At 41.1% G+C, this 27,695-nt stretch overlaps 1 protein-coding gene across 13 annotated transcripts in view; it reads left to right on the forward strand.

Annotated features, from left to right (window-relative positions):
• Positions 1-27,199, forward strand: part of DPF3 (double PHD fingers 3) — a 179,927-nt gene extending 152,728 nt beyond the window's left edge. For 6 of the 13 annotated variants that reach the window (XM_085224901.1, XM_085224902.1, XM_085224903.1 and 3 more), the window contains 2 exons: positions 22,207-22,319; positions 25,026-27,199. In XM_085224901.1, the coding sequence (XP_085081027.1) occupies positions 22,207-22,319; positions 25,026-25,193 (281 nt within the window). In that variant the 3' untranslated portion in view covers positions 25,194-27,199. Of the gene's footprint in view, positions 1-5; positions 1,410-6,363; positions 8,547-22,206; positions 22,320-23,909; positions 23,992-25,025 lie in introns of those variants that run through there. The other 7 variants (XM_085224906.1, XM_085224899.1, XM_085224896.1 and 4 more) reach the window with 3 other exon arrangements.
• Positions 27,200-27,695: the final 496 nt, after the last annotated feature.

A 27,695-nucleotide genomic window follows, 5' to 3' on the forward strand; every position in this document is an offset into this window, starting at 1 on the left:
GTCAGCTCATTTGGGAAGAGAAGGCAGGAGGGACGAAGCAGCGCCAACACGCACTACGGAGGACTTGTTCGGTTCCACGTCAGAAAGCGACACCTCGACCTTTCATGGCTTTGACGAGGATGATGCAGAAGAGCCTCTCTCGAGCCGAGGAGGTGGCTGTGGTAGCAGCTCTCCCTCTGCAGACAAAAAGGGCGGCTGCTAAATTAACTAAAAAGACACAAACTCTGAGCAATTTGCTGTCCATTTTACTACTAGAATTATTATTATCTTTTTCTTTTTTTAATTTTAGGTCCTTGGGTGTTTTTTTTTTTTTTTTTGTTATTGTTGATGTTGTTTTTGTTGTTTTTCCTGTGGGGTGTACACTGAAAGCACAAGCATTTAAAGTTCTTGACAACCATTTCGAAGAGACAGAAGGTTTTGATTTTCCTGTTTTTTTTGTGTTTTTTTTTTTTTTTTTCTTTTTCATTTTAATTTGTTCTTCTCCCACCTCCCCCCCTTCTCTTTCACTCTGGAAACATAAAAGGTGGATTTAATATTTTTTTAAATAGTGAGCAGAGTTGATTTTCTTCTCTTTTAATATATATATTGGCAAACCACATAAAATAGAGATGGGTTGGAGAACATGAAAGCAAACCCAAATAGTTTTTTTTAATTATTATTATTTATATAATCTATATATTATTAGAAAAAGTTACTTTTTAAATAAAAATACAAAAAAAGCAAAAAAATAAAAAAAACAATGGATGTCTACTTGATGATAGAACTGTTTCTAGAGAACCACTGTGGATGAACTTCCTTGGAGGACAAGTAAACCCTTGGTGTGATGGCTTCTGCATTTAAGATTTAGCACTTATTGTGGAATTTGGCTCTTCTTGTACACCTGCTGCACTTGTATTTAACAGCTTGAAGACACAAGCAGCTCCATTGAAGACCATGACCTTGGGGAACACATTTCCATCTCTCCTTTGGACATCTTTACAATAGATCTCTTCCTACCTGCACCCCTTCATCTCTTCCTCGCTCCGTTCTACTTTTTTTTTTTTTTTTTTTTTTAACCTTCACTTCATGGATAGCAATTTCCAAGCATAGGGATGGAATATAAATTGCAAGTTGTAGACATCAAAGACAAAACAGATGAAGCACCAGAATCATGGAAGAAATTATATGGAAATATACCTCACCGATACTTTTCTTTCCATTTTTAAATTTTACTTCACAGCATTTTTTCTGTGTTGCCCAGATTTTTCTCTCCGCAGTGTCTTGTGAGACACTTTGTTTGCTTTGCAATAGCTTCTCTTGAAATAAACCAAAGCAATACTCATTAAAGTTCCAAGGGCAATGGAGAAGAGAGTGACTCCCTTCCCAGCGACTATCCCAGAAAGGAGGAAACATGCAGCAGGATTTGAAAGGTATGTCCTGGCTGAAATATCTTTCACTGATTGTGAAATCACTGTTCTCTGGATTTTCAAGAGACTCTTGACTGATCTTTGTTGTAGGAATAAATCAGAGATAAAATAGAAATTTATTTGGGCAGTGCCTAGTCCTTCAACTGTGTGTGATGCCAGAATAAAAATCTCAGCCTTGTAATAAAGACTTTGGATATATATAGTTCTAGTACATGAATTAAGCCTGTCCAGATGGATTCCATTTCTCTTGCTTCTTTTGATGGGTTATCACAGTACTATCTGTGAGAACTCTTTCAGCCTTTTTTTTTTTTATTTCCATAAAGGATTCATGCTGCTTACAGAGGTCTTTTTTTTTTTGTTTTTATTGTTGACTTTAGGCATGAAATAAGCAGTGACCAGATTCTTCTGTTAGGGATACATGGATCTACCTGAATGTAAATCCAGAATGGTGTTACTTATGTTTAGATTACATTAATAAACTGCCCTCAGAATTAGATGTGTCACTAAATGTTGCAAAATAGCTTCATTGTTTCTAGTGTAGAAACACGGAATGCAAGAGCCATGTACTCTTGTGAGGAGGGAACCTTGTTTGAGCTTTTCCCATATTTACGATCATTTCCTGTTTCTATTCTGTTCCTGCTGGTGTATCATAATCATCCAAGTGTCAAAACAATGATATTTTGACTTAACACTGGCATTGAGAAGTATACTTTAATTGATTTAATTCATTCCAAAGCTAGTCTTTTTTTTTTTTTTTTTTTTTTCTCTCTGGAAGAACATGTCAGATAAATTTATAATATTTTGCCACTCTTCTGCATTCACTAGGAGCCCAAACTTCAGGTTTTTTTCCAGAGGTAAGGCACAGGCATAGAGGCATCTGGTCTTCCAAAAATCCCAGAAAGCAATAGGATTTAGCTTGGACTACTGTATCATCCTAAGAGTTTGTATGGGTAAATATAGACCAGAAATATATGTGCATAGACATACATATAGACAATACAGACAATAAAATGAAGAGCAGTGACAGTAAAGATAGAATATACTCCCTAATTATGAGTCCATGAGTCTGGCGAGGCTCATTTGTTCCATACTGACTTTACTGTAAACAGTCCTATCAGTGAAGTCCAGTGCATTTCCACTAAATGCATGTTCATAAAACTCATAGCAGAATCTGGCCTGCAGGTACAGTTGTTCCCAGTTTGTAAGGAAATACCATAAATGTGAAAAATCTTTTAGATTAAAAAAATGAACTTCAAATTGATGCTTCTGTTTCTCCAGCCCTTCGATCCCTGCACTTACATTTATGGTATTAGGATTGTGTTCTCTCATTTTAAAATACAGCTTTTTCTTCTGCTGCTCTGTGATATGGCCATGTGAAAAACAGGGAGCAGAAATGCGCCATATCCAGAGCCAAGGAGCAGCATGATTTCTTGCATCCATTTTGTATCTACTTCTTGTGTCCATGTCATGGAGAAGGATAGGAAAAGAGTTTTGTTTATTCTAGTTACCTTTGGCTGTCTGAGAGGTGGATGCTTTACATAGCTGGAACCAGCCTGCTGTACGTGGCTGCTGGTGCAGTGATGACAGTAGTTTAAGATTACAGCAGTTAGCTCTAGTCACCCAGCTGGATGCATGTTCTTGCAGTCTGTGCTGAGCTCTGTGCTGACCAGTGTCCTAGTAGCAGCTGAGCTAGCTAGCTGAAAGCTATCCAGGTATGTCATTCTGAAAACTCCAGTCACTTTATTAACTGCAAAATAAGCGTACTCTAACTTTTTTTCCAAGTAGAGTCCTTACCATTGTCTTTTGTGAACCATGCCTAACACATTCTGGGCTTTTCTGGAATACAAACAATAATCAGATGCCCATAATTTATTAAATCTTGGTTTAGTTTCACAAATGCAGTTACTATAACAATGCATACAGTCTTAATCCTTTCGCAACCTAACCACTCTTTTTTGTGACAACTGGGTAGTGCAGTGCCCTCAGAAAAAAGCCACAACTCACATAGTGCACAGAGACTGCCAGCTGACATTTATTACAGATGGCTGCATATAAAAAACACCCATCACTGTTATTTATACTGTTAGTGTGTATATGGATGGTCACTAGTTCCAACTAGTCCTGAGGAAGGAAAGAATGTAAAATAGATTCTGTGTTATGGAGAGCGGAGTAGTCTTTGAATTGCTCAAGATGTCTTTATTAGATGGAGATAATCAACCTGAGGAAAAATCTACATCTCACTGTTTAGTTGAGCAGACAGAGCAGTGGAACCTGACACCAGCATAGCTAGGTCAGAAATTAGAGAACTGCACAGTGCCAATTGTATGTATCCTCTAAGACACATAAGTCCCAAACCAAACTAGGAAGGCATAAAAAGAGTTTTCAGTGTGAATTCTGGGTTGTACCTGAAAAGTAAAGTCATCTTTGAAATCAGAAAGAACCATGATGCTCTGTATTCCCCAGTGATTTCAGCAGTTCAATGAAACCTGCTGTTCTGAACTTTATAAGAAGGAGATCTTTGAAGGCACAGTCCTTCAACTAATCACAAGCCTTGCTTTTCCAGTCCTCCTCCAAAGACATTCTTATTAGAGAAAGGTTAGCGCAAGTCTATCCAGAGATTCTCCTGAAACATATATTCTCCCACACAAATCATGTACCAAAATAAAACTGTTCCAATACGAAATGTGAATAAAAGAATGTTTCATCTCAGGTCCTACATTCAGACTTTTCTGTTTATTTAATCATGTTAGTTATCTTCTCAGGCCCCTTTCTATTACTAAAGGATCTTAGAAAAGCTACAGAATTTCCTGAGCCATTCTCTGCAAACTGATTCACAGATGGGAGAGTGTGGAAATAAGGAAGTGACGTGCTGCTTGAGCAGCTGAGTAGTGAGAACAAAGGCTATATGGAGTGTGCATTGATCTCTAACGTATTTCCTTCTATGGTACTTAGAGGATGTGTAAGAAGGGGCAGACCTCATTTCTTGCATGAAAACACTTTAAAATTTAAACATGGTAGTATTTAGTGAGAAAATTTTAAGAAAATATGACATAAATTTTATGAAAATGATGTAAAATAAAGGGAGATTGTGAGACATGTAGCAGAGTAGGATGGAGCTGAAATCTGTTTTACTTCACTTTGCACCTCTTCCCTCCAGGTTTGTGGGCTTGTGGGTTGAATGTGTATTTCTTGTATATGTAGTATGCTTGGAATAGTAATGCACATATGTGATAAGGTCATGAATGACGAGCCTGGGCTGCTGAAACAGGGTCCAAAATGAGATTTGCCACTGGCTTCAGAAGAATTAGCACTGAGCTTTCTTAGCTATTGCTTTTATTGAATGAAACCTTCTTGCTAATACACTTAACTGTGGTGTGGTGTAGACAAGCCCTGAGATGGCCATTTGTTTCAACAGAATGTGTTATTAGAATCCCATCCCCACATTGTTTTGCCTTTAAGCTTTTGCATTAGTTATTCATTTGGAGTTCCAGTTTGCCATTTTACAGTCCTCAGCTCAGGCTCTTGATTAAAGACAGAACATTGGTTTGCATGGAGCAACCAGAAATGCTCCCAGAGAATGGCTGAGTCCAGGCTGCATTCTCTCCTGGCTGCTTTGCCTTTCTTTGGTTAAATCTTTTAGTGATGTTTTGAGACAGGTCCTAAAATTATGATTCAAATGCCATCGAACCGTGGAGCTTTCAAAACCTGGATCCTCATGCAATTTCCCTCTTTCACATGGCAAGCAGTTTTACTGAATCTACTCCTCAAGCAAACATTGTACTGACCCTACTGGGAGTTGCCTTATTATATAATCTGCAGAATCTTCCCAGCGTGTTTTGTGCTGCAGCATATGTAGATGTTTCTAATAAACGCTCATTTCTTTTTCTCCATTTTTTTTTCTTATTTATTTAAAACGGGTCTCTGTGAGTATATGTAAAGGATAAGGGATATACATGTGTTCATGCTGGCATGGGGTTGTTTTGACAAACCCTTGCAGTGTAGGAATGAAGCCAGGATGAATTTTTGCTGATTGAGCCATTGCAATAAACTCTACCAACCTTTGTTCTGTTTACCAGGGCTGAAAAAGCCCAACCTGTCTAAATACCATAGGGTAATGAAACTAGGTTGAAATCGTTTTAGTGTTTCTGTTGTATTTCCACAAGTGTAAAGTTGCCAACTTCAGAGAATGCAAGTTATAATAACATCTAAGGGGGGAAAAAAAAAAAGCTAATGTTGCAGTTACAAGTTCTGATACCCCTGTTAAGAGGATGCAGGCAATTTGTATCTTTGAATTGTTCTGTCACTATCAGCTCCTAAGATTTTGGATATTCATGTCATAGAATCACAGAATCATGTCATCCAGAACTGGTATGAGGTGTGAGAAAGATGTGAGGGGAAGGCACTCCTTTTTTGTGGAAATAAACAGACGTACGTTTTAAGCTCAGGAGCCTGGAAGTATACAACTTAGTCCATTCATAGATTAAATGAAAATGCAAAATGCAATTTTTCACTTATTTTCTCCTATCTGCATGGTTCAGACTTCTGAAAACATCTTTTGTGCTGTATTGCATACGCTTGTGGCTCTGTACAACTAATTAGTAATACAGCGATGTAATCAGAGCAGGATTTCGTAAACAAAATCTTAACCTCTAGAGAAGAGAGAGCTATATAACCTGAATGAAGAAGGTGTTTTAATTATGTTCACAGTAAGATAAATTGACAGCCTTTGGTGCCTTTTTTTTTTGGATATGCTCCATCATATCTCTTCTGTTTGCTTTGTATTTACTTATGGCTCCCACCATCAGTTGAAACTGAATCTGTCGAGCTATGTTTTCAAAGAACTAGAATGCAAACAGTGTTGAAAGGTTGACTTGTGCTTTTTTTGCTTTATTCTGAACACTTGCTTTTGTTGTCTGAGTTTGTTTAGTTTTACTTTTTATTGCCTTTCCCTCTGCAGTCAGCCCTGCCCTCGTGGACTCCGGCATCCTTCAAGCAAGACATTTCAGAAGAAGGCCGAGAGAAGCCAGGATGCTTTGATACTTCTGATAACTTCTCCTTGCCCTGACCCTTCTGTCCCTGTGTTTCATCTGGCACAGGAGCCTGGACTGTGGGAAGCTGGCTGCCAACTGTTCAGAGAAATTCTGGGGATGCCCTAAGCCGGTGCAATACAAAGAATTTTTTTAAAGCCTTGATTTCACTTTCTTTTAAGCATGTGTATAAACCCAGGTCAAACTGGAATTGATCTACAGTAGAACTGACTGAAAAACAAACAAACTGAAAAAAGACTTAACTATTTTATTTATTTCAATATTTAAGAGAGAAAAGGAGTGCTGAAGTTGCACAGTATTTTTGTTTGAAATACGTTTTACTTCGAATTTTAAATGCAATTTTGTGAAGACGTGGAATTTTAAAAAAGCACTTAATGTAAAATAAAGACTGAATATTTACTTTAAGAAAAAAACCTTTTTTAAATAATGAAAATAAAGATCAACTCTGCTCTCTCTCTTACCTTAAAGAAGCCATTCATACATGTGCTGGGTATCTTTGTTTTTTGCAAATTGGATGTGGTAAGTGCAGACTGTTCTGGTTTTCTTTCTCCTGAATATTATCCTGTTAGATGCTTAAATCTTACTTTGCTTTACTTGTGTTAGGCACAAATCTGAACAAAAACTGCTGAAAGAGCAAAGACCAGGCTCAGTGCCTGGATTTTTTTGTTACCAGATGTTGTGTCCAATTCAAAGGACTGTCTTCTCCCTGTAGGATTGATGTGTCTCTTCTGCACAGTAAAACAGGTTTTCATATGAGCAACTCTGTGAAATACTTCTGCTAAAAGAGAGATTTAAAGAAAGGAAAACAACTATTAGGTTGTTTTTTGCTTTGTTTTGTTTCTTCTCATTACTATTATTCTTTTTTTTTTTTTCTTTTTTTTTTTCCCCCCACTTTTTTCCTTTGGTAATTCCTCAGCTGATTGTGAGTTGGTTGTAAGGAAAGTGTCTATTCTGTTTGGATGCTCTTGGCATGGAGCTTCCTTCTGGAGTCAAGGATGATGCCCTGTGTAGAAACCCTGTGTATTTGCCATTTTTTATGAAATATTGGACTTTGAAAAGTATAGAGGTGCACCCCCATGTCAGCAGTAAGCAATAGAGGATACTCAGCAGGAGAAGAATTTGAATTCCCACAGCTGCAATCCTAAATTGTCCGGTGAGGGACGTTCACAGCCTTCATTCTCAGTTGTTAGCCATCTTCTCAATGAAATGAGTTCTGCTTCATGCAAGCATTGGAAAATTTTGTTGGCTGCCAAATCTGCTCACAGTGGATAGTTTGTTGTCATGTGTGATGCAGGCTAGCAAGGATGCGAGCCTTGTGTATTAGAAGGGCATTGGATTTGGCTCTGAGATTAGCTGTCCTCTGTAGTCAGATGTATCTATCGGTATAGACCCAGTGTATAGATAATAAAGTGTTTTGTTAATGTGACTTACGTTGGTTTTTTTGAGTGAAAAGATTGTCTACGAAAATGCATCCTGTGTAGGTGAAGTTGTCAGGAGACCTCATCCTGTATCATATTTCTTGCACACCTAAAAACTTAAACTCACCTCTTTGAGAGGTTTCCTTGTGTCCGTCGCAGTGCTCCCTCCCCCGTCTCCCATTCCCTTTGGATTAACACATAGGGCCAAAAATAGCCATATTGAATCTCTGGTAGACCTGTGTTCTGCTCTCACTAAGTTGAATGACAAAATTTATGTCATAATCAGGTTCTTTACCAGGATGGGTTTGCTTTGATAATTTTGTTGTTTCTATGCTTGCATTGGTGAGCTGCCGCTAGAGAAAAAGAAAAAATCAGATTTTATTTAATCAAAATATAATGAAACGCACAACCATAATGAAGATTTGCAAACTGTAGGGTCTGTATTCAGTTTGTGTAATATTCCTTTCAAATAAAAGTTCTGCTTCCAATGCCCCTACTGTATATTCCTCTGTAAATATCACATTATCAAACCGATTCTACAGGGTCTTTTTTAGTGCAAGTAATCTTTTAAAAAGACATTGTTGAATAACATACTTGTACGTATACTTTTCTAAGTTCTCTATTGTTTATAATACTCTCTTTGAAGCTTAAAATAAAACGGCCTCCTCTATTGATTTTGTTTTTCTTTTCTGTTTTGTAAATTATGATTTTTGCTCCTGGATTTTGTTTTGTATCTCTTAATGAACCTTGAAGATAACCAAAACATTTCTTCCTTTTCCCCTTTTCTTTCTTTTGTCCCCATTCACCGGACTGCAGAAACTGATCCTGTTGCTTGCTGTAGTAAAGGTAGGCAGGAAATACAACACAGCTTTTGTGTACAACTCATTTTAAGAGTATTTCCTGTGACTTGGTGGTGGTAGATGATCTTCCTAAGTATGTTTGAGTTTTAATAACCTTTTCTATGAGATTATTAGAGTCACAGTAAGGTATTCTAGATTGAAAGGTGGAGTTTAAATTATTTTATGTTCTTTGTGTGGATTTTAGTAACGTTTCCTTATGGAGACCTGCTCCTACCTATGACATTTCTAATCCTGCCTCTGGAGTGCTTTTCTGCCATATCCAAATCTGTGGTTTCCTTTGCTGCATTTCGCAGTGCAGACATGAAACCTCCTTTTCCCTTATACATGTTAGATTAATAGTGCAGTTGTATAGAATGGAAAGAGAAAATACTGTTTCAGATTAGGTGCCATTTTTTAACAAAAAGCTGTGTTTCCTCTTCCCTAATAGGTCTGCTTTCATTTTTAAAAAACTCTGCTGTATTTTCTCTGCTTTGTCATCAATTGCTCCACTACCAGCAGAGGCTATACATGGACCTTCTTATTTTGGCAGCTGCTTACAAGAATAGCAGAGGGGACGTAATTCTTAAGCAATCTTCTGATGTGGGTACAAGGTCTGCAGAGTAGTGGGAAAAAAACCCAGAAGATTAAATGACAAATCCTTAGGACAAAATGTCCTAAGGAGCACATCAGAAATGAATCCAGAAAGAAAATATATGTCTCTATAAAACCGTTATAATTGTACAACGTGAACTCCTACCTGCATGATTTTCAGCATTTCTATTTGACAGAGCATGTGAGAATTAGCTATTTCCTGTAAAGTTTTATTTTTTAGATGTATAATTTCCATTTCCTTCAGTGTTTTGTTTCTCCACTCAGCTGGGCAAAGCATGACTTGAAAACTTCACTTCTTACCTTCAGACCTTATGTTGAAGAGGCCTGTGACAGATTCCCTGGAGGAAGGAGGAAACCAAAGGGTTTCAGCTACACTTACTGTCCCCAGTCAGTGTGGCTCTTTAGGATCTGGTAGAGCAGCCTGTGTGGTACTGGCTGGCCTGTCCTCAGCCGTTCTGAAGCTGGAAAGATCTTTCCCTCCTTTGCAAGTTTTGGATATTGAGGGTCAGAGACAGCTGTGGAGGTGAGATGAGGTGTAGCCGTATTTCTGAGCTGTGCTGAGAAGGCAAATACAATGCTTTCCTGAGAGCGTATACTGATGTTGTTAGTTTTAAAGCCTTTTCCTTTTCCAATTCCCTTTCTGTGATTTTCTCTCAGATATTTTACCATAATCTGAATTTCAAGCCTACAAAACTACTTTTCTGAAGGGATTTCATGGGATGCAAGTAATCTTTTTCTTCCCAAAGCAGAGCAGAAATGGAAGATGTTTGATGACAGATCCTGAGCCCCTGGCCATTGCTGCTTTTGTTCTTCTTCTCCTAGCTCCTCTTGAGCTTTCTGGTGTCAGAGAGCTTTCTGTGTAGGTCAGAGAGACCCAGATGGAGGTTGGACTACAGGCAAAACTGAGTGGTGACAAATCAAAGAAAGGAAAGTTGAAGAGAGGAAGGAAGGAAGGAATCTACTTGTGGCATCAGTACACTTTTCTTGTTCTAGGTCTGAACTCAGTTGTCACTTTCATTGTCCCCAGTATGACAGATACACAGGGCAAAGATAGACATTTCTGTTAAGCTAATCAGGAGTGAAATGGCATGTTGAAATTTACCTTTATGGATGGCTGACTCCACTCTGTTTAGATGAACGGGATGCTTCCCACCACAACAAAACTATTGCTACAGGCTGTAAAGTCTCCAGAGGACAATTCTGCATAGGTTTTACTTTGAATGTTTTTGTGCTTTTTGTTTTTTACCTTTTTTTTCCCTTTTTTTTCCCCCTTCTCTCTCTCTCTCTCTCTCTCTCTCTCTCTCTTTCTTAAGCCACAGACCTGGAAATATAAATGCTATAAAGGAAATTTTTAATTGTGCAGAAATTATCTGGTCTGGAGAAAATACCACAGTTTACTCAGCTCCCAGAGGAGATTTTCTTTGTTATACTGGCTAGGAAGGTGTCTTACTTTCTTGTCTGGGGAAGAGTTCTTGCTGGTAAGAATCAGATGTGGTAGAAGTTGGAAGTAAAAGTGTTTGCCAGCATTGCTATAGCTGTTGGGGGGTCTCTATGGCTGTTGTTCCCTGTGCTGAGATGTGGTTGAAGATTAACAAAGCTGGGAGCTGCAATCCTGGGTTATGAATGCAGTGACAGAGCCATTAGCTTCTTTGCTTTGGCTTAAGCTGGTATGCTGCACCTGCTTGAAATTTATTCCAAACTTTTGCCTGGCATCAGGGAAAAGAATCCTCCTACTTGGAGTGATTCAGCCTCTAAATCATGAAGAAGAAAAAAAAAAAAACGTCAAAACTTTTCTCTGTAGACCCAAGCTTTTATATATAATACTCATTAGCAGTAGTAGAGCCTTCTCTGTCCCCCTCCTATTCCTAATGTTGAAGATGGATCTTTAGGACTTCCACTATGTAATATATACACAGGAGAGCACATAAGCATTGATTATTCCCCTTAAGTTTGGTTGAGTTTGTCTAGATTGTGGCCTGATGTGTTATAATCTCCATTGTTTCCTGGAAATTATTGTAAAATTATATTTTGTCTGCTACATTAAAGCAGGGCACTTGCAACAGGTTAGTCCTACATTTCTTTCTAACGATTAAACTGAGAGCCACTCATCTGTGGCATCTTACTTTCAACAGTCTATTTTTTAAAACCTGAGTGCATTTTTTTGTTGTTGTTTCATCAAATGTTCCTGTTGTGTATCTAGAAACTTCTATCTGTTATCTGATAAACTTTTTTTTCCAGTTGCCATTAGTTCTTTGTGTTTCCACAGTGTGTACACCATGATGGGAGAAGCATGGCATTTACCTTTAAAAAGCACGAATTTCTGAGGTACAGTGTTGTTGCTAATATTGCTACCCAGGATATAACTGGACGCAGTTTTGACATAGCCTAAGATATCTGTAGTGGCTCTGAATGGCCTACAAACTATCACACTGCTACGGAGAAAACACTAAACAGTGAAAGCTAGTTTATCTCCAGGGTTGCATGGTTGTTAGGAGTCATTTTTTGCTTGAACTGAAGCCCCTTCTCATTATGCAGCTTCAGTCTTTGCTCTTAGCGTCCTCGTGTTCGTGTCTTTGTTGTGGATTGCAGGAGAAGGAACATGACCAAACCTGTTAGATACAGTCACCTTTTTTGAAACAGACAAGATTTTAAGTAATGCTGGAGTGAGTTTTGTCGAGCACTGCTGGAGGTGTTGCTTACTCATTTAGATTTCTTTTATGTACCAACTACTATTACTTTCTGTGTATGCTGATTTCAGGAGTCAGTACTGAGGCCAGCTCCCGAGGTGAGAAGTCTTTGAGAAATAATTGAATGCTATACTGTTACTGAAGGAGTACTTTTATTTCAGTGCAAGCCATAGCATTCCTGTTCAGGTAGCACTTTGCATGGTGGAGTTTATATTATATAGAGTGGTTTTGAGCTTATGTTTGAGAAATTCACTTTCCATTGTCAGCACAAATCATAGTTGCTTTGCATCAGTGCTCCGCTGGGAGTGGCTTAAATCTGTTAAACAGCACTAAAGTCTTTCCAGCCCTTTCTTCAGGCTCAACAACTCATTTTAGCATGCCGTGGATTCTACAACAGGGCCTTGCTTCGGAAATCTCATCTATTGCTGAGATCTCTGTACTTGGGATTCTTAAAGAACAGGTTCACAGCTCTTCTTGGGCCTTTCTACAGCAAGGATTGTGTTTGTGTCTCTGCAAGGGTCCATAAGGTGCCCAGAACCATGTCAGACCATCAGTATAAGAGAGAACTTCCCAGACTCCTTTTCATTGCCAGAACTGAGCAGCAGTCCCACTAAGAGCAGGGTCAGAAAGCTTAACAGATCCCAGTAGTACTGTGAAGATCATTCACTGGCATTAAATAGAATAATGTTCTACTTTCGTATGGCCTCTGTTAAGCAATTCCTCTGGTGCTGAAAGGAAGCAGGGCTAGTGAACTGTTTAATGAGGGACACTTGTGTCCACTGCAGTGGAACTAGCTAATTTCTTGTTTCATCTTAAGTGATGATATCTAGCTGCTATGAAATATGGGCTGTGTAGGTTAAATCATTGATGCTCACTTGTTACAGGTTAAAGAACGTCCTACACCCAGACTTGGTTAATCTGGTGTGGAAGGTCTTGTGCATTCTACAAAACCACGTGGATTTTAATCTGGTGTTTTAACAGTGAAAAACAAAAAATCCTGCTGTTTTGGTGTCTCCGGCATCATTTTGTTACAGAGTTACTCAAAGGGCTGTTCAAGTGATGGAACTGAAAGATACCATGGTGAGGAGAAATGATTTCATTTGCTTCAGAATGAAACGTGTTCTATTTTTCTCAATGGAATGACCCTTTCCTTCCCTTTCCCTCTGCCAAGTGGGCTCTGACTTGAATGAAACATTTCATTTGTGACGTTTTTTTCTTCTCTTAAAAGCAATTAAGTGGAGCTCACTTTTAAAGCAAAATGAAAGTAAACTCTTTTATTTGTAAAATACTGGCACAAATGTCTCGCCCTTTCTGAAAAATCTGTTTCTGCCTTTGCTATTTGTTAACCCTGTCTGCTCCCCTCACTTTCTTTTGGCAAAATGGACTTTGTTAAAATTCACCACTTGCTCAGGTAGTTAGATCTCTGTGAAATTACATTTTTTAGAAAGTAAACTTGTACTTTTTACTGTCCCATTCTGAACGTGTACTGATACTCTGCAGTGTGCACTGAGCTGCAGCTTCCCTTTGACTGTTGACATTGCTGGGATTTTGATGGAGAAATGTAGACTCTTTGCCATGTTGATAAAATCTTCATTGACACTTAAAAATTCCCAACCAACCTAGTTCTAATTAGTGGAGAAGGGAAAGATCAGAAGACTATGGGATTTTTCCAGCTTCTATCCTGCATTACAAACAATGGAGAGTTTGTTAAGAGTGGTGCCTGTTCCATAGCTGAGAGAGCTCCTTTAAATCAATGGGTGACTAAAGTAGCTTGCTCAGAATTGTGTTTAGCTGAGCGAGGCAGTTCTGATTATGTCTGAATATACAACACATTAGCAGCAGAGTAAGTGATGTTTGTGTGGGAAAGTCAGACTGCTTCTGTTTATGGTGTGTTTGTAAAGGTTATCAACCATCTAACAATCGTGCTGAATTTCTTTACTTGAGTGGTATATAATTCCCTCATGTAACAATGATGGGGTCACCATCTATGCAATGGCATGGTATCTTCTGCATAGTTTATTTAACATTAAATTGATGACATTTAAATGATTTCTCTGGAGTTTGCCATTGGATTCGAATATCCTGGAACCGTTCTGTCAGTGAACTAATCCAGAGTCATTTTTCAGTCACTCTAGAAAGAACGTTTGTCCAGATATCAGTGATCCTCTACTTTCCCCCTCTCCCAGCCTCTCCAGTTCACCTGCATTAACTCAGCCTGCCTGCCCTATTTCCCTGTGTGGTCACTCCCACCAGTCTTTGAGCGAAGTTCTCCCGGAGTCCTCGGTGCTTGAGGAGGCCTGCGGTGGCACGAAGCAGTTGTGTGAATGCTCTCCAGGTGAGCTGGATGAACACAGGCCTGATTTCAGCACAGAGATGTTTGCGTCCCCATGTGTTGCCTCTGTTGCACTCTTAGACATAATCTAAGTGGAGGGAGAATCTGAGGAGGGAAAGCCCTCGGGAAAAGCCACGGCCTCTGCCAGTTTGGGTTAGGCATGCTGCATCGGGTCAGCGTGGAAAACCTCACACTGTCAGTGCTTGGGCTTGTTCTGTTTGTTCTGTGGGCTTTGCGGTTCTGTCCTTGTCAATGTAATAGACTGCAATGCAGTGGGGTCAGGACAGCTGCGGGCGTGCTGGATGTCTGTGAGGGCGAGAGGCTCATTTCATTGCCTGAAACTTCTAAGACAATTTAGTCATCTTTGTGGTTTATTTCCAAATTCCAGCAAGCCAGTGGCATTTGTGAGACCCTCCTCTGTACTATCTAACCAGTTTGTGTTGAGAGTTGCTATTTGGGCACTGCCTTGGGGTTAGAGGTGTGCTTATCTGCACTGGCTATCCCTGCGGACATGCTACTCTCAGGCTGGACCAACAGGAACAGCGAGTAAGGGCCAGGCGTCCAGGCAGCAGCTTTGTGCAGGTAGCAGGGTAGTGAAGGGGAGGAGGAGCAGAGCTTCCATCTTGGTTTATGGGGGGTTTGATGGTGGTTTTCATGAAATGCTTGAGTGGAAGGCTATTCAGACTGCTCTTTCCCTAGCATTTTAAATATCACCCCACTCCTCTCATTATAGTGGGAGATTTTGGCTCTCCCAGAGGGGAGGAGATGTTCTAAATGGGCTGCCAGGGAGGTGGATTTAATGCACTAGGAAGAACTGGCTTCACCAAGTTAAAAAGCAAAACAAAACCCAATCCTCCACTCCTATTTTTAGTGTTTATGACCAAGTATTTTTGCTTGGTTGCTCATTTTGAAAGGGTTTAGTGAGCCTGCCAGTTGATTGAAAGCTCTGTGGTGTGTGAGCTGGCCGGGCTGGGGAGCGCATAGCGACGAGGTTGGTGCTGCCTCTGAGTTTTTTTCCACTGCAGTTTGTTGAAGGGTAACGAAAACGTCCCTCAGGCATAGGGGATGTTGGCTTTCCAGGTTGTGGTGATTCATCTTCTATGGATAAGCAGCCATCCTCCTGCTCCCATGTTTTCATCTCAGTCTACCTCACCCATATTTCTCTTTAAGACCAAACGCAGGACCTGCTCTGCGTTGGGAAGGCCTCACACACCACAAGGTGTACCTGCTGGGCGGCATTAGCATTCTCTGCTAGTCTGCCGCTGATTTGCGCTTTATAAATGGCTTTATTCTTGTTATTAGGAGCTGTGTCCCTGGCATATGGAGTCCGTGCAGTGCCTGCAGGCAGGTTTCCTTCCTGTTGGTGTTGGTAAGCAGCCCAAATGCCTCCTGGTAATTAGCAGATCATTACCCATAAAGCCGTGCGGTGATGCAGCCTGGTTTTCTGGAGGTCACTCTGACCTAATTCACCCCCAGGAATCGTTCAGAGCTGGCATGACTTACCAGTGCATTAACAAGCTGATGCTTTGCTATGAGGTTATTTGAGTGCTTCCACATTATGTTTCTTAGGGAAGAAATAGCCATTTTGTCTGGCAGCCAACAGTGCCTAATAGGGGCAGGCCTGGAGAAGGAGGGAGGGGAGTCTGCTGAGCTGTGGGATGGGATGCTGTGGGTAAGTGGCATTTCTATTGATGTTTGGTTGGGGTATGTTTCTGATCTCACCTTAGCTGAGCAATGTGGAGTCTGGCGAGCAGCCATGCTGGTCTCGTGGTCTGATCCTGTGGTCTGCCCCTATTTTTGTGCCTTTCTCCTGCATCAGGATCTCTAGTCCCCACAGCTGGAACTTGAGGTGTGGGTACAGGTTCTGGGTGCTCAGAGAGGTTGGCTTGCAGGTGTGCCAGGAGAATGCCAAGATGGCTTTTGTACCCTGCCAGCCCAAGACAGAAGTCTCTCCCAGCACCATGCCAAAAAACTGCCTTGCTGATGGGTTTTCAAGGCTTCTAAAGTGTGTTCCTTATTGACTCCAGTTATACCTCTCTAACTGGGGTTGGGTTCTGCCCAGCTTGTTTTTTATTTGTCCCTTGTGTGAGTGATTAAAGTGAGTTCTCTTCTACCATTACTGAATACTTGAGTGCCAGGCTGTAATGTGTGTGCCTGTTTTTGCTGCAGTAGGCAGCTCTGAGGAGCCTTGTGCTTTGTTCTGCTCCTTTCCAGCCCTGGCCATGCTGAGCAGGAAGACTGCAGGGCCAGGAAATGAAATGACGTGAACTGATAGCTCTGCTACAGCTGCATTGTTTCAGAGCTTATTAGAGAGGTTAATTCTTGCACAGTTACTGGCATATTGCAGCACCCAGAGAGGTGGTGGATGCCCCGTCCCTGGAGACACTCAAGGTCAGGCTGGAAGGGCTCTTAGCACCCTGATATCGCTGTAGGTGTCCCTCTTCATTGCAGGCAAGTTGGGCTAGATGGCCTTTATGGATCCCTTCTATTCTATGACTCTGTGATTAGAGGAAAATTGGTCTCAGATCAAATCAGGCTGACGTGTCTATGAACCAAGGCCTTGATTCTGTTGTGGCAGCATACGAACACAAAACCTTCAGCACTGGGAGAGGCAGTCATGTTTGCTCATTTCCATCGAGGTGCAGAAACTGACACTGGAATATTTCCTCTGTTTCTTCCTGTAGTAAATCCCAAAGGTGCCTTCAAATGGGGCTTCATTTTTTGTTTATTTGCTTGTTTTTCTTAAAAAGCTGAGTTCACCAGGGCTCTGCTGTGAAAAGAGTGAGGTGGAGCTCCTCATCTGCACCTCCAGCACCCACCCCTGCTGTGGCCTCAGGGAGAGGTGGTTCCGTGCAGGCCTGCATATGTCCCTGCACCACAGCTCCCTGGTGTTGCCAAATGGAAAGGGTCAGGAAAACCCCACTAGCTCCATGTCCTCCTTCCTTAGAAATGTTTGGTTTATTCCTTAGCACTGCAGCTCCTGGAGCCCTGGGATTCTGACAGCGTTTTGGTTTGGTTGGAAGGTTTGCTTTTTTAAGGACTCCTTCTAATCCCTCTGTTTGCTTGGGGACCTTTCAAGGTGGAACCCTAAAACGGCTCAGGAATTAAAAGGCAAACAAAAAATACTTTTCATAATTCACTGATAGGTAAACTTGGCTGGCAGCTTTTGAATGTGGGAGCTGCTGACAGCAGCTCTCTGTAAGCATGCTAAACTGCACTTGTAGATGGACAAAAGAAGGCTACCGTTTTATATCATAACCATAAAAACATATCCCTTATTAGAATTACAAGTTTCTTTTCCCTTCTTTTTTTTTTTTACAAATAACAGTAATAATTCTCTCTAATGAAGGTAGAGGTCATAGCAGTGCTTATTCAGTCTTAGTAAGAGGAATTCTTGCAGCTTTTGTGCATGTTTGGATGGGCTTTCTGTGTCACTAGATCTATAATATGTATTTATGGTTGTTTAAAGACTCGAATAGTTCATGGAATAAATTCTGACATGCTATAGCTAGGAGCCCTGTGGGTTTTCATTATACTATTGATTAAAAAGCCCACAACTACGCAGCAAAGATAAAGGACAGAATTGGGAACTGGGTGGAAATACCTTTTACTCCATACAAAGAATTTCACATTTTTTTATAGGAGTCTTGGCTTATTTTTTTTTCCTCAAGATAATCTCTGCCTTTGTTTGAAAAAGGTTATTGATTGGATTGTTAACTTAAATAGTCTGTGGCGGGTGTGACAGAGCACATGGCTGCAATTAATCTTGTGATGCAAAATCCATTATTGAAGAAGCACTAATGAGCCGTTTGCAGGCCTTGGCTGGTCACAGAGCGCCTGGGAGCAGCAGATTGCTGCTGCCCTTTAATGTCAGTTTTGGTCTTCAGTGTTGCACAGGCAGTGTAAGCAGAAGAGAATATTAGATTTTTTTTAAGGGTGTTTCCATTTAAATTCTCCTTACCACCAGCCTGCAATTGTATCAAGTGCAGGAGTCATGAAATGGTTGCTGAAATGCTTTCACCTCCCATTCCTCAGTTCAGGTGTTCAATGGACATAGTGTACAATTAAAACCAGCGGCATGTGAAACACGGATGTCACTGTAAAATATGGTCTTGGTCGCAGAGTTCAGATCCAGATGAGAGTTTTGACATAGATGGGAGAGCATTCAGGGCTGATCTATACTTTAAAATATTGCACTAAGACAAAGGGATGAGCTGTTGGAGACCCGCTCACTGCAAATTTTATTGTCTCTGTTGTTTATAGCTATTGCGGCATAGCAAAAGTTTAGGTAGAGAATAGTTATGGTAGATTAGAAACTGTCGATGCTAACATATTGCCTTCTCCTTCAAGAGAACTGCTCCCTGGGTATATTTTAGAGGTCTGTCTATTGACTTCAGTGGCACCATAAATATGTGTTACTTCTTCTGTTAGATGCGCGGAGCTGATACAGACATGTGAGAGTGATCGGGACTTCTCCTGGGCTGAGGCACTGCCTGAATTATAACCGAGTTTCCGCTGTAGACTGCTGCACACCTTAACCATAAGGAATGCAGTTTATCACAAGATTAGCGAAATAGAAGTATTTCTTCATCCTGACCACATAACTGATGAAATTAAGCAAGAAAATCTTTCCTACTCTCTGGTTCATGCACTCTCATAGTATCTGCTACTGGAACTGCAGTTTTAAATGCTCTTTGTATAAAGGAAAATTGTTCATAGGCTGAATCAACCTTTGTATTTTTTAAATGGATTTGGATCTATTGACAGTAACCTGCTGTATGCAGCTTCAGGGCTTCCTCCTTGTATATCTTCTGGGGAGGAGATGCCAAGGTGTGAAACAGGGATGGTGTTTACTAATGCAATGCCAAGAAGTCTTGAGAGTGTGAATTTCCTCTTGGGTTATGAAAAACACTGGGTTTTGAACCAAAGAAAGTGGAAAACAGAGATTGAGATGAAGAGAGAGCAGGGAAAAGTATTTTCATGTTTTGAGTGTCCACTGGCATGCTTACCATTTGCTGCAGTGCCTCACTGAGCTACTGGCATAATTTAAAATAATCTTTCCAACAACATTAGGTTTTGGGTCATGGAACTACAAGGCATGTTGTTTAATGTGAAAGAGAATATGACTTGGAGACAGAAAGAGATGTCCATGAGGCTTTCTTTCTGCGTCAAGCATATCTTGAGAGTGGACTATGGCTGTGCAGATGTCACTGTGGGCATTTGTTGGACTCCATCATCACATTTGGAGAGAGAGGCCAAAGGTGTAAGTAAGTCGATGTTTTTTTGCAAAAGATTCTTTCTTTGCTATTAAAAAGTTGTCACAGCAGCCCTCACTCTACTATTAATGTTTTCTAAGAGATCTTCAGCCCACAGAAGTCCCATTCTTTTAGTCTTGTGATGAGTGCAGTGCTTAAGAAAGGCTCTACAAAGTAGGATGGATCACTTCAAGGACGAGGCACCGTTGATACCAGACAGCACAGGAAACCTGCAGAGGTATTTCTGAGGAGAGTGAGGAACTAGAGAGTCAAGATGGATAGCTGGAAGAGAACAGGAATGAGTGTGAAGGGACAAAAATAAAGCAGTGAACAGAACCTGACCTTCATTTGGGAAAGGGAGTCTCTGGCTATAGTCTGCAATGACCAATGTGTGCACGCAGGCAAGTGAGCACGTAAATGCATGTATGCAATTAACTTTGATTTATTTCTGTAAGTTTGATTCCATTCTTTCTGTTTCTTTTCAAATGTGACTGAAGCTATTTAACTCTCTGATTAATTCACACCCCGTATGAGTTGTTTTCTTTGATATACTCCAGCACTGCACAACCTTTCTTGATGCAGACTTGCTGCCATTGGGATGAATTCCTCCCTGCTGTGTAGTGTGACCCATTTGTTCTCTTCCATGGCACTGAAATGAGGTTCTGCATTTGCTGTAAATCAGATCTGGAGGATTATTTCAGTGTTATGTTGCGTTTTGTTACTATTATACAAGGTCCTCTCAGCAAGAAAAAGAGTCACGTCATAGGTCTCTTTCTGGACAGTTGTGACTGCAGGGTCTCCAGAATTTCAGTTTGGACTTGGTCCTGTGTAAATCTCAGTAAAATGTGACCCTTTTTTTTGCTGACATTACAAGGGACCCAAGAGATAGCAATCTTCTTAACTCGTCAGTACACACTTCTTTGTTCAAAGGCTTAGAAGAATGATATGAACGTATCTCCTTTGGTTTATGTTCAACTCCTCTCATAACTTATGTACACACATTTCATTGCTGAACGAGCTTAGTGGTCATATCTCTGCCATGTGAATGGAGCTGGAGAACCAAAATCCTTATTCCACCATTTTGTGACAGCTTGGGCACATAAAAGAAATATATTTCTCATGCATTACAGTTAACTAGCAAGTGTTTGCTTTGCTAACTAGAAAATATAGATGGTCTTTATTCTTGTGGGTGATGTGATGGCATGACAAAATACCACTGATAAATCTGGTAATGAAGACAGCGCATCGGTGTGCACATCTCCACTAGCCATGCCTTCCTTTTCTTCTTATCAGAGAAACAGCTCTTTTTTTCTCCACTCTTAAAAAGAGACACTCAAGCTCATGGAGGTGGAAAAGATTTTTTCTACCTATTGGCTGTTCTCTAAGAACAATGGATCTGGTAGTGGTGAAAAACGCCTGCACACTCAATGGCTAAGTTTCTACAAGAAACATGAGGTAGTGCCAGATGTGGTACCTGTATTTCTAGGCTTTCTCTGCATATAGATGAGCAATTGGAGAGCCCTGTCCCATTTTCCCTGCCACTGATTCTGCAGATTGCACGTGCTTATATGTGCCAGAGAGAGATACTAAATGCAGGGCTTTCCAAACAGGCAAGCAATAGCTTATTGCGGGTGACTTAGAGACTGCTTCACCTGGATAGGGGTGGTTTGGGAGTGCTGTGCTTTATTTCAGCGGCCTATTTTTCTTGTTTTGTTTTGCAGAAGGAACATTGATCCTACCTTTGGTTTGTTTGTTTGTTTGTATTTTCCCCTCCAGACAACCCCGCTACTGTGATACCGCTGTTTTGCAAAGCTGAAGTCCACACGCATGTAGAGGCGGGGGTTGTGACTCTGGCAGTTTGTTCTTCCCCTCTAGATGTGACTGTTCTGCTAGCTTTCCCTTCTTTATTCCTTTCATTTAGTTCATTGTGGGAGTTGGCTTGGGGTGTTTTCCTTTTGGTTTCTTGTTTTGATCCTGGAAGGTTAGCCGTGCAATTTGGTTTCTTCTGTGCCAATCAACTTTAGTGGCAGAGCTCTTAAAAAATTTAAAAGCTGTATCCCTCCATCTTGTCTTACTTCTTCTCTATATGCTACTGCTTCCAATTAAGCCACGTTTACAGAACTGCTCCACCCATTTGGACACCAGGAAGGGAAGCTCTGAAATGGAGAATAACCTCATTTCCACTAGGTCCTTCAGTCCAGTTGAAACAAAGGTAATTGAAACTGTAGTCCAATTTCTGTTGAGATGGATGGGCTCTTTCTGAAATTGGGTTTGTTTCTGATTTCATCCTTTCTCTTCTTTTCTTTCAAAAAACCAAACAAAAAAACACAAAACACCAAAACAAAAAAAATGAAGACAAAGCCAAACTATTTTTAAGAGCTCTGAATAAAACCGCTTTGCCAGTGGGGATTGGGTGGGAATGACTCTGATTTTCTCTTGTGCCCGGCAGCGAAAGGGTTAATGCCTGCTTTTCTCTTTGGTATCTATCAGCTGCAGCCCATGTTGTGATCAGTCCACGTCCATGTGTGTTTTGTTCCCAAATTAATGCCGGTTAATTGACAATACGTAAGCAAGCCTTAACCATGACCGTTGTTTCCAATCTTCCTCAGGACACCCGACCTGCCTGCAGTTCACCACAAACATGACTGAGGCTGTTAAAACCTATCAGTGGCAGTGCATTGAGTGCAAATCCTGCAGCCTTTGTGGCACCTCTGAGAATGATGTGAGTTGATTTACCTTTTCACGCCAATAAGTGTCACTGCAAGCTGTTGTCATGTCCGCCTTGAGAAGCATGTGGCTGTGGTGTGGGTCCTGGCTTTTCTGCTGCTTCCATACATATCCTAGGATGGCCCACCCCTGGGAGCAGAGCTGGGCTCTTCCCAGCGACCTGTTCAGCTGCTCATCTCTGGTGAACTTATCATGGGTATTACATAGGGCCACCTGAGATGCTGATATGCTTACTCAATAGAAATTAGCACTGTGGCAGGGAGCTGCCGAGGAGTAGTATCTCCAGTACTGTAATCAGGAGTAGATCTAAATGGATGATAACCCTAGAGATGGCAGGTATTTTTCTTCTGTCTCTGATTTTACTTTCTTGGTTCAATTTTAAGATTTTAATTATAATACTTAGGGATGGAAACATTTGGTTCTATACACCTAACTACTAATTCCAGGGATTTCCAAATGATTCAGAGTCTGCAGCTGAACAGTATTCTTTCTGTGTCTTTTTTTTCCTCGTTTTTTTTTTTCCTCGGTTTTTTTTTTCCTCGTTTTTTTTTTCTCCTTTCTTTCTTTCTTTCTTTCTTTCTTTTTTTCTTTCTTTCTTTCTCTCTTTCTCTCTTTCTCTCTTTCTCTCTCTCTTTCTCTCTTTCTCTCTTTCTCTCTTCTCTCCTTTCCTCTCTTCCTCTCTTCCTCCCTTCCTCCCTTCCTCCTTCCTTCCTCCCTTCCTCCCTTCCTCCCTTCCTCCCTTCCTCCCTTCCTCCCTTCCTCCCTTCCTCCCTTCCTTCCTCCCTTCCTTCCTTCCTTTCTTTCTTTTATCCTGATGCTAAGAATCCTTGATAGTCTGTGAGAAACTTGGAGAATTGACTGTGGCTGAAGAACTTTAGAAGCAGTAGTTCAGACTACATTCCATATAGCGAAATGAATATGAAGCCTGAGAGTTCATTTTGCTTTAGTGGTAAATGAGGAAATCTGAGAATAGGGACTCTGTGTTAGGAATCAGAGGATACTTCTGAGAAGCATTTTTCTCCCCATGTGAGTGAAAGAGCTGCAGGCCATGAGATAGGATTGTATTATTCCCATCTACTTCACAAAGCATTTGGTTGAGTTTTGGATAACTGGCTAAGTCCAAGCTTTTTATGAGAAAGGTTTCGCCTGAAAGGATAACATCCGGAGCTTGGCCATACTAACCCCACAGAGTGGGGATGCCAGTCCTCTTCTCTCAGTGCAGCATATCACTGACCTAACAGCCTTTGGTCCTACACTGTGAGGCTGGCATGGAGAGGAAGCCCTCTGGCCCTCAGGAAGATTTTCCAATTAAAAGTGGATTTGCCTTTGTGGTGAGGCTCTTTGTGGCCTCTCAGGAATATGATGTTTGATCTTGGGCACACAAACGTGGTGGCTTTTACCTACCCCATGGTCTCTTAGTCTCTCTGTTGCAGCTCGTTGTTCCTAGCTGAGCACTGCTGGTTACCATGCTTATGTCTTCAGCTTGGCAAGAGACTAATTTACATCATTTTCTCTCTCTCTTCTCTTCTCTTCTCTTCTCCTTCTCTCCCTTTTCCTCTCTGTTTCTCCAACAACCCTGCCTCAGGACCAGCTGCTCTTCTGTGATGACTGTGACCGTGGCTATCACATGTATTGCTTGAATCCACCAGTCTTTGAGCCCCCCGAAGGTAACATATGTCAGAAGTCTGCTTTGAAAATCACAATGAAGTCCTTGTGGAAAAGAGGTTCAGAAAGTTGGTCAGGATCATGCGGGGTTAAGGAAGCAGTAGCAAAGGAAAAGCAAGCAGTGCTGGGAAGAAAGCAAATTAGTAGACTTTGAGGGCTGGTGTGATCTGAGATGTCCTCTGCAATCTTGTCCGATCTCTCCTTCCTCTTCCCAAACACGGCTCTTCTGCAGGTCGTGGGTACCTTTGGGTGCCCCGGATGGCACTGGACACCTCAGTTCAGGCAGCTGGGTTAAGCTCCTGTGAACAGTGACTTTAGACTTCCAAAGAAGTCAAGATCCCAGAGAGAAAGCGCCAGATGAGGAAGTCCTCTCTGGAATAGCTGAGTGTTGTCAGGAGACTGGATTAGGAGAAAAAGCCTTCATTCTCTGACCTGTCTCTGTCCTGGAAGGGTGAGGGTTTTAAGGTCTATATCACATTCAGCGTGCAGTTTTGTCCTCTGATGAGGACTCAGTCTGAATTTACAACTACTCATTATAGTTTGCCACTTGGTTTTGGAGCAGAAGGATTAGTCCCTTAACATTACTGATTCTCTAACTTAAATCTGCAGAGAGCAGTAGAAATGGAGGAGACATCTGAGTGCAATGGCTGTAGTTTACATGAGGGATGAGACAAGAATAATTACAATCAATCCTACCTGCAGCAGCTAAATATTTGTAACTTTGACAAATAGGAGGCTAAGGAGGGGAGAATTTTGAAATGGTGGCAATAATTAGGTAAAGGCTGCTGTTTGACTGGGAGGTAGTGTATTGAATGTGTCAAAATACGAAATACCTATAATCAGAAATGCACATCCCAGCTGTGCTGTAACTTGTGTAGAGAGCCTACGTGCATGCCATCAAGGACAACAAGGCTGGCTCCAGACACATATAGGCAATTCCAGTGTCAGAAATAGCTGATATCCTATTCAAGGCCATCTCGGCATAAAGTCTGAGTATCTGGATTTGGTGTCATATGAAGGATTTCTTCATTTGCAGGGAGTTGGAGTTGTCATTTGTGCCGGGAGCTGCTCAGAGAGAGAGCATCAGCTTTTGGCTTCCAGGCCTGAGGAGCTCCAGCAATCAAGAAACACTTTGCTCCTGTTGTTGTCATACCAGCACACAATTCCCATCCAGAACACAAAGACACAGCCCACATCAAAATGAATGGACACTCAAGTACAGGAAGAGGTATCTGTGGTATTCACTGTCACTGATGCAGAACCTCCTGGGCTCTACTAGAAGGATCACGTACTTTCCCGATGCTCCGGATGAAATCTCTTCACTGCTATGCATGGTTGCTGCTTACCATTATGGGCTCACATGGATTATAGGAGGGGGAGGGTTGTTATGTTGATATGAAGAAGTCAATTTTGTGTGGCCTTGTGCTTTCTGTTTAGTTTTCTTCTGAAGGAGAAATAGTAAGGAATCTCCCAAGGATTTGTTGGTGAGTGCTTTGTTGGGAAGCAGCATCAGTTGTTACTGCACAAAAGCTTGCCTGGAAGTCCCTTTACTGCAACTGCTCTGTATTCTTAGGGTGGCTTTGCGTTGCGTTAGTTCAATACTTCCCATGTTGTGAATGATGTGTTGTCACCGAGAGAAGCACTGATCAGAACTGGGGGAGTGACACTTTCTCTCTTGGATCAAATGCTTTGATTTGGCAGATCTTCAGACATCTGGTTTCAGTGTTTCTGAAGGAAGAGCACTGCCAGTTTGAACATACACAGACGCTTAAATGCTGTGTTTGGTATTTTTGGATATTCAGGCACACCATCCCACTCCGGTGCTATCATGCAGTTTAGATGCATTATTTTATTTTTACTGAAAAAAAATTGTGAGTGGTTCTGCATGTAACTGACTTGCTGTCCGGCTCAGAAAACTGAACGAAAGAAAACTGTCATTTTAAGTTGATCGTGGAAAATAGAGGTTCCAGTTTTCTGAGCAATCTAAAGTAAGCCGAAAATAGGAACAACATTGGCATAGGGTCACATGAAGCACTTTTGATGATTTTTTTTTTTTTTTTTTTTTCTGATTTCTAAACTAAAATATTCTGCAATTGAAAGCTGAAATTTTATTTTGGGAATTGCCTAATCGGAACTTCCCACATTTCCAGAGTTATTCTTTTTTTTTTAAATCAAAATAGTTATTAAGATTTGTTGAATTTTCAAATCATTTTGCCCCCAAATTCTCTATAACTGCATTTTTGGCAGAAGCCTTATCAAGCTTCAGTGAAAGGAATCATTTACTTGAACCTAATATCAAAAGAAAGATTTTCATAGTTATTTTAAAATTTAAATAGGAATAGCTGTACTTTGTGCAAACAAACCTCTGCATGTGAAATGGAGAAGCGCTAAGTGAGAGCATCAATTGAAAAAGTATTTTCACAGTTGAGTCCCTGTGATTAACTTAAGACATCACCAGGAGTACAAGTGAGTACATTAAAACATTTTTATCTGATGCATCTTTATGGTTAAAAACATGCAACTCCCCAAACAGCCAGGTAGCCCAGAATGACCATTTTTGTGGGTGTGATTTACATTTCTTTCTATGCATAGATTAAAGTGGGATTAAAATACACATTTATGAGAGTCCCAAGCAACACGTAATTTGAGTTGCCTGTTCAAGTAGGAAAGAGCACTGAAGGTTGTATTTGGGATATTTATTGTGGTTGAAACTTCTCTGCAAAATGAAATGTCCCTGAAAGGACACTGTGAAAGATTAGCAGTGAACTAATTTTTTCTTTTTTTCTCCTGCTAATTACACTTAGTTAGAATGAACTATACTGACCTAACGCACTTTTTCTCATTATTTAGATAGTTTGTTCACCTTTAGTGTTTTGTTCAGCTTACAGTAGTTGTGCCAGCTGTTGGATTCTCCCACGTGCTCTCACGACTGCAGTGGGAGTACTTTAATCTCTTAGAAAAGGGGTTTAGGAAGTGTTTATCCTAGTTGTATTGGACCAAATTCCTCCAGGAGTGGCCACAATGGCTACCCGTGACATTCATTCAATACATGAACTTTCCTTGTGACAGTGTTGGGTGAGCCAAGAGTATAAAGATATTTGAGCATCAAATGTAGGACCTGTCTGCATGAGGTGTCTGGTGCCTGTCTGGACAAAGCTGTAAAACAAATGTCAAATGAAGCTTCTTTCTCCCTGTCCGAGGAACTGCCAACTGCTGTGGTCCCATTCTCACTGCTGAGCTGCTGACACCCAGTCTGATGGCTGGCCCTGAGGACATGTCCTGGTGGTAGTGCGTGATCCTGGATGCAAGGCAGCATGGAGTGAGCCATGTACGGCGGGATCTGCCCCGAGCCTGGGAGCAGCTAAGGGCCACAGCTCCTCTGCAAGAACTTTGGCACCTATCTAATCTGCTGATCTGACACTTTGGGACCACTGCACAGTTCGTGCTGCTGCTCTGACTAGGAGGGCAAGTATGTGCTTGGCAGAGACGCTGTTTGACTGTCATATAAAAGTGTAGTGGCAAGAGAGACAGGAATTGGGAGTGTGAGTGCTGGATGGAAATTCTGTGATGGAGATGATGATGAGAGCAGCAGAGGTAGCTTCTGGTGTTCAAGTTGGTGCTCAGCTGCCTGAGATGCTGGGCTTAGTGAGCTCTATTATAGTGAGTTGTTGCCTTCACATTTGCTAGTATTTGTGTTGGCCTTGGG

The sequence above is a fragment of the Meleagris gallopavo genome, chromosome 5 (assembly GCF_905368555.1).
Source record: "Meleagris gallopavo chromosome 5, MGAL_WU_HG_1.1, whole genome shotgun sequence".
NCBI classification, from domain to species: Eukaryota; Metazoa; Chordata; class Aves; order Galliformes; family Phasianidae; genus Meleagris; species Meleagris gallopavo.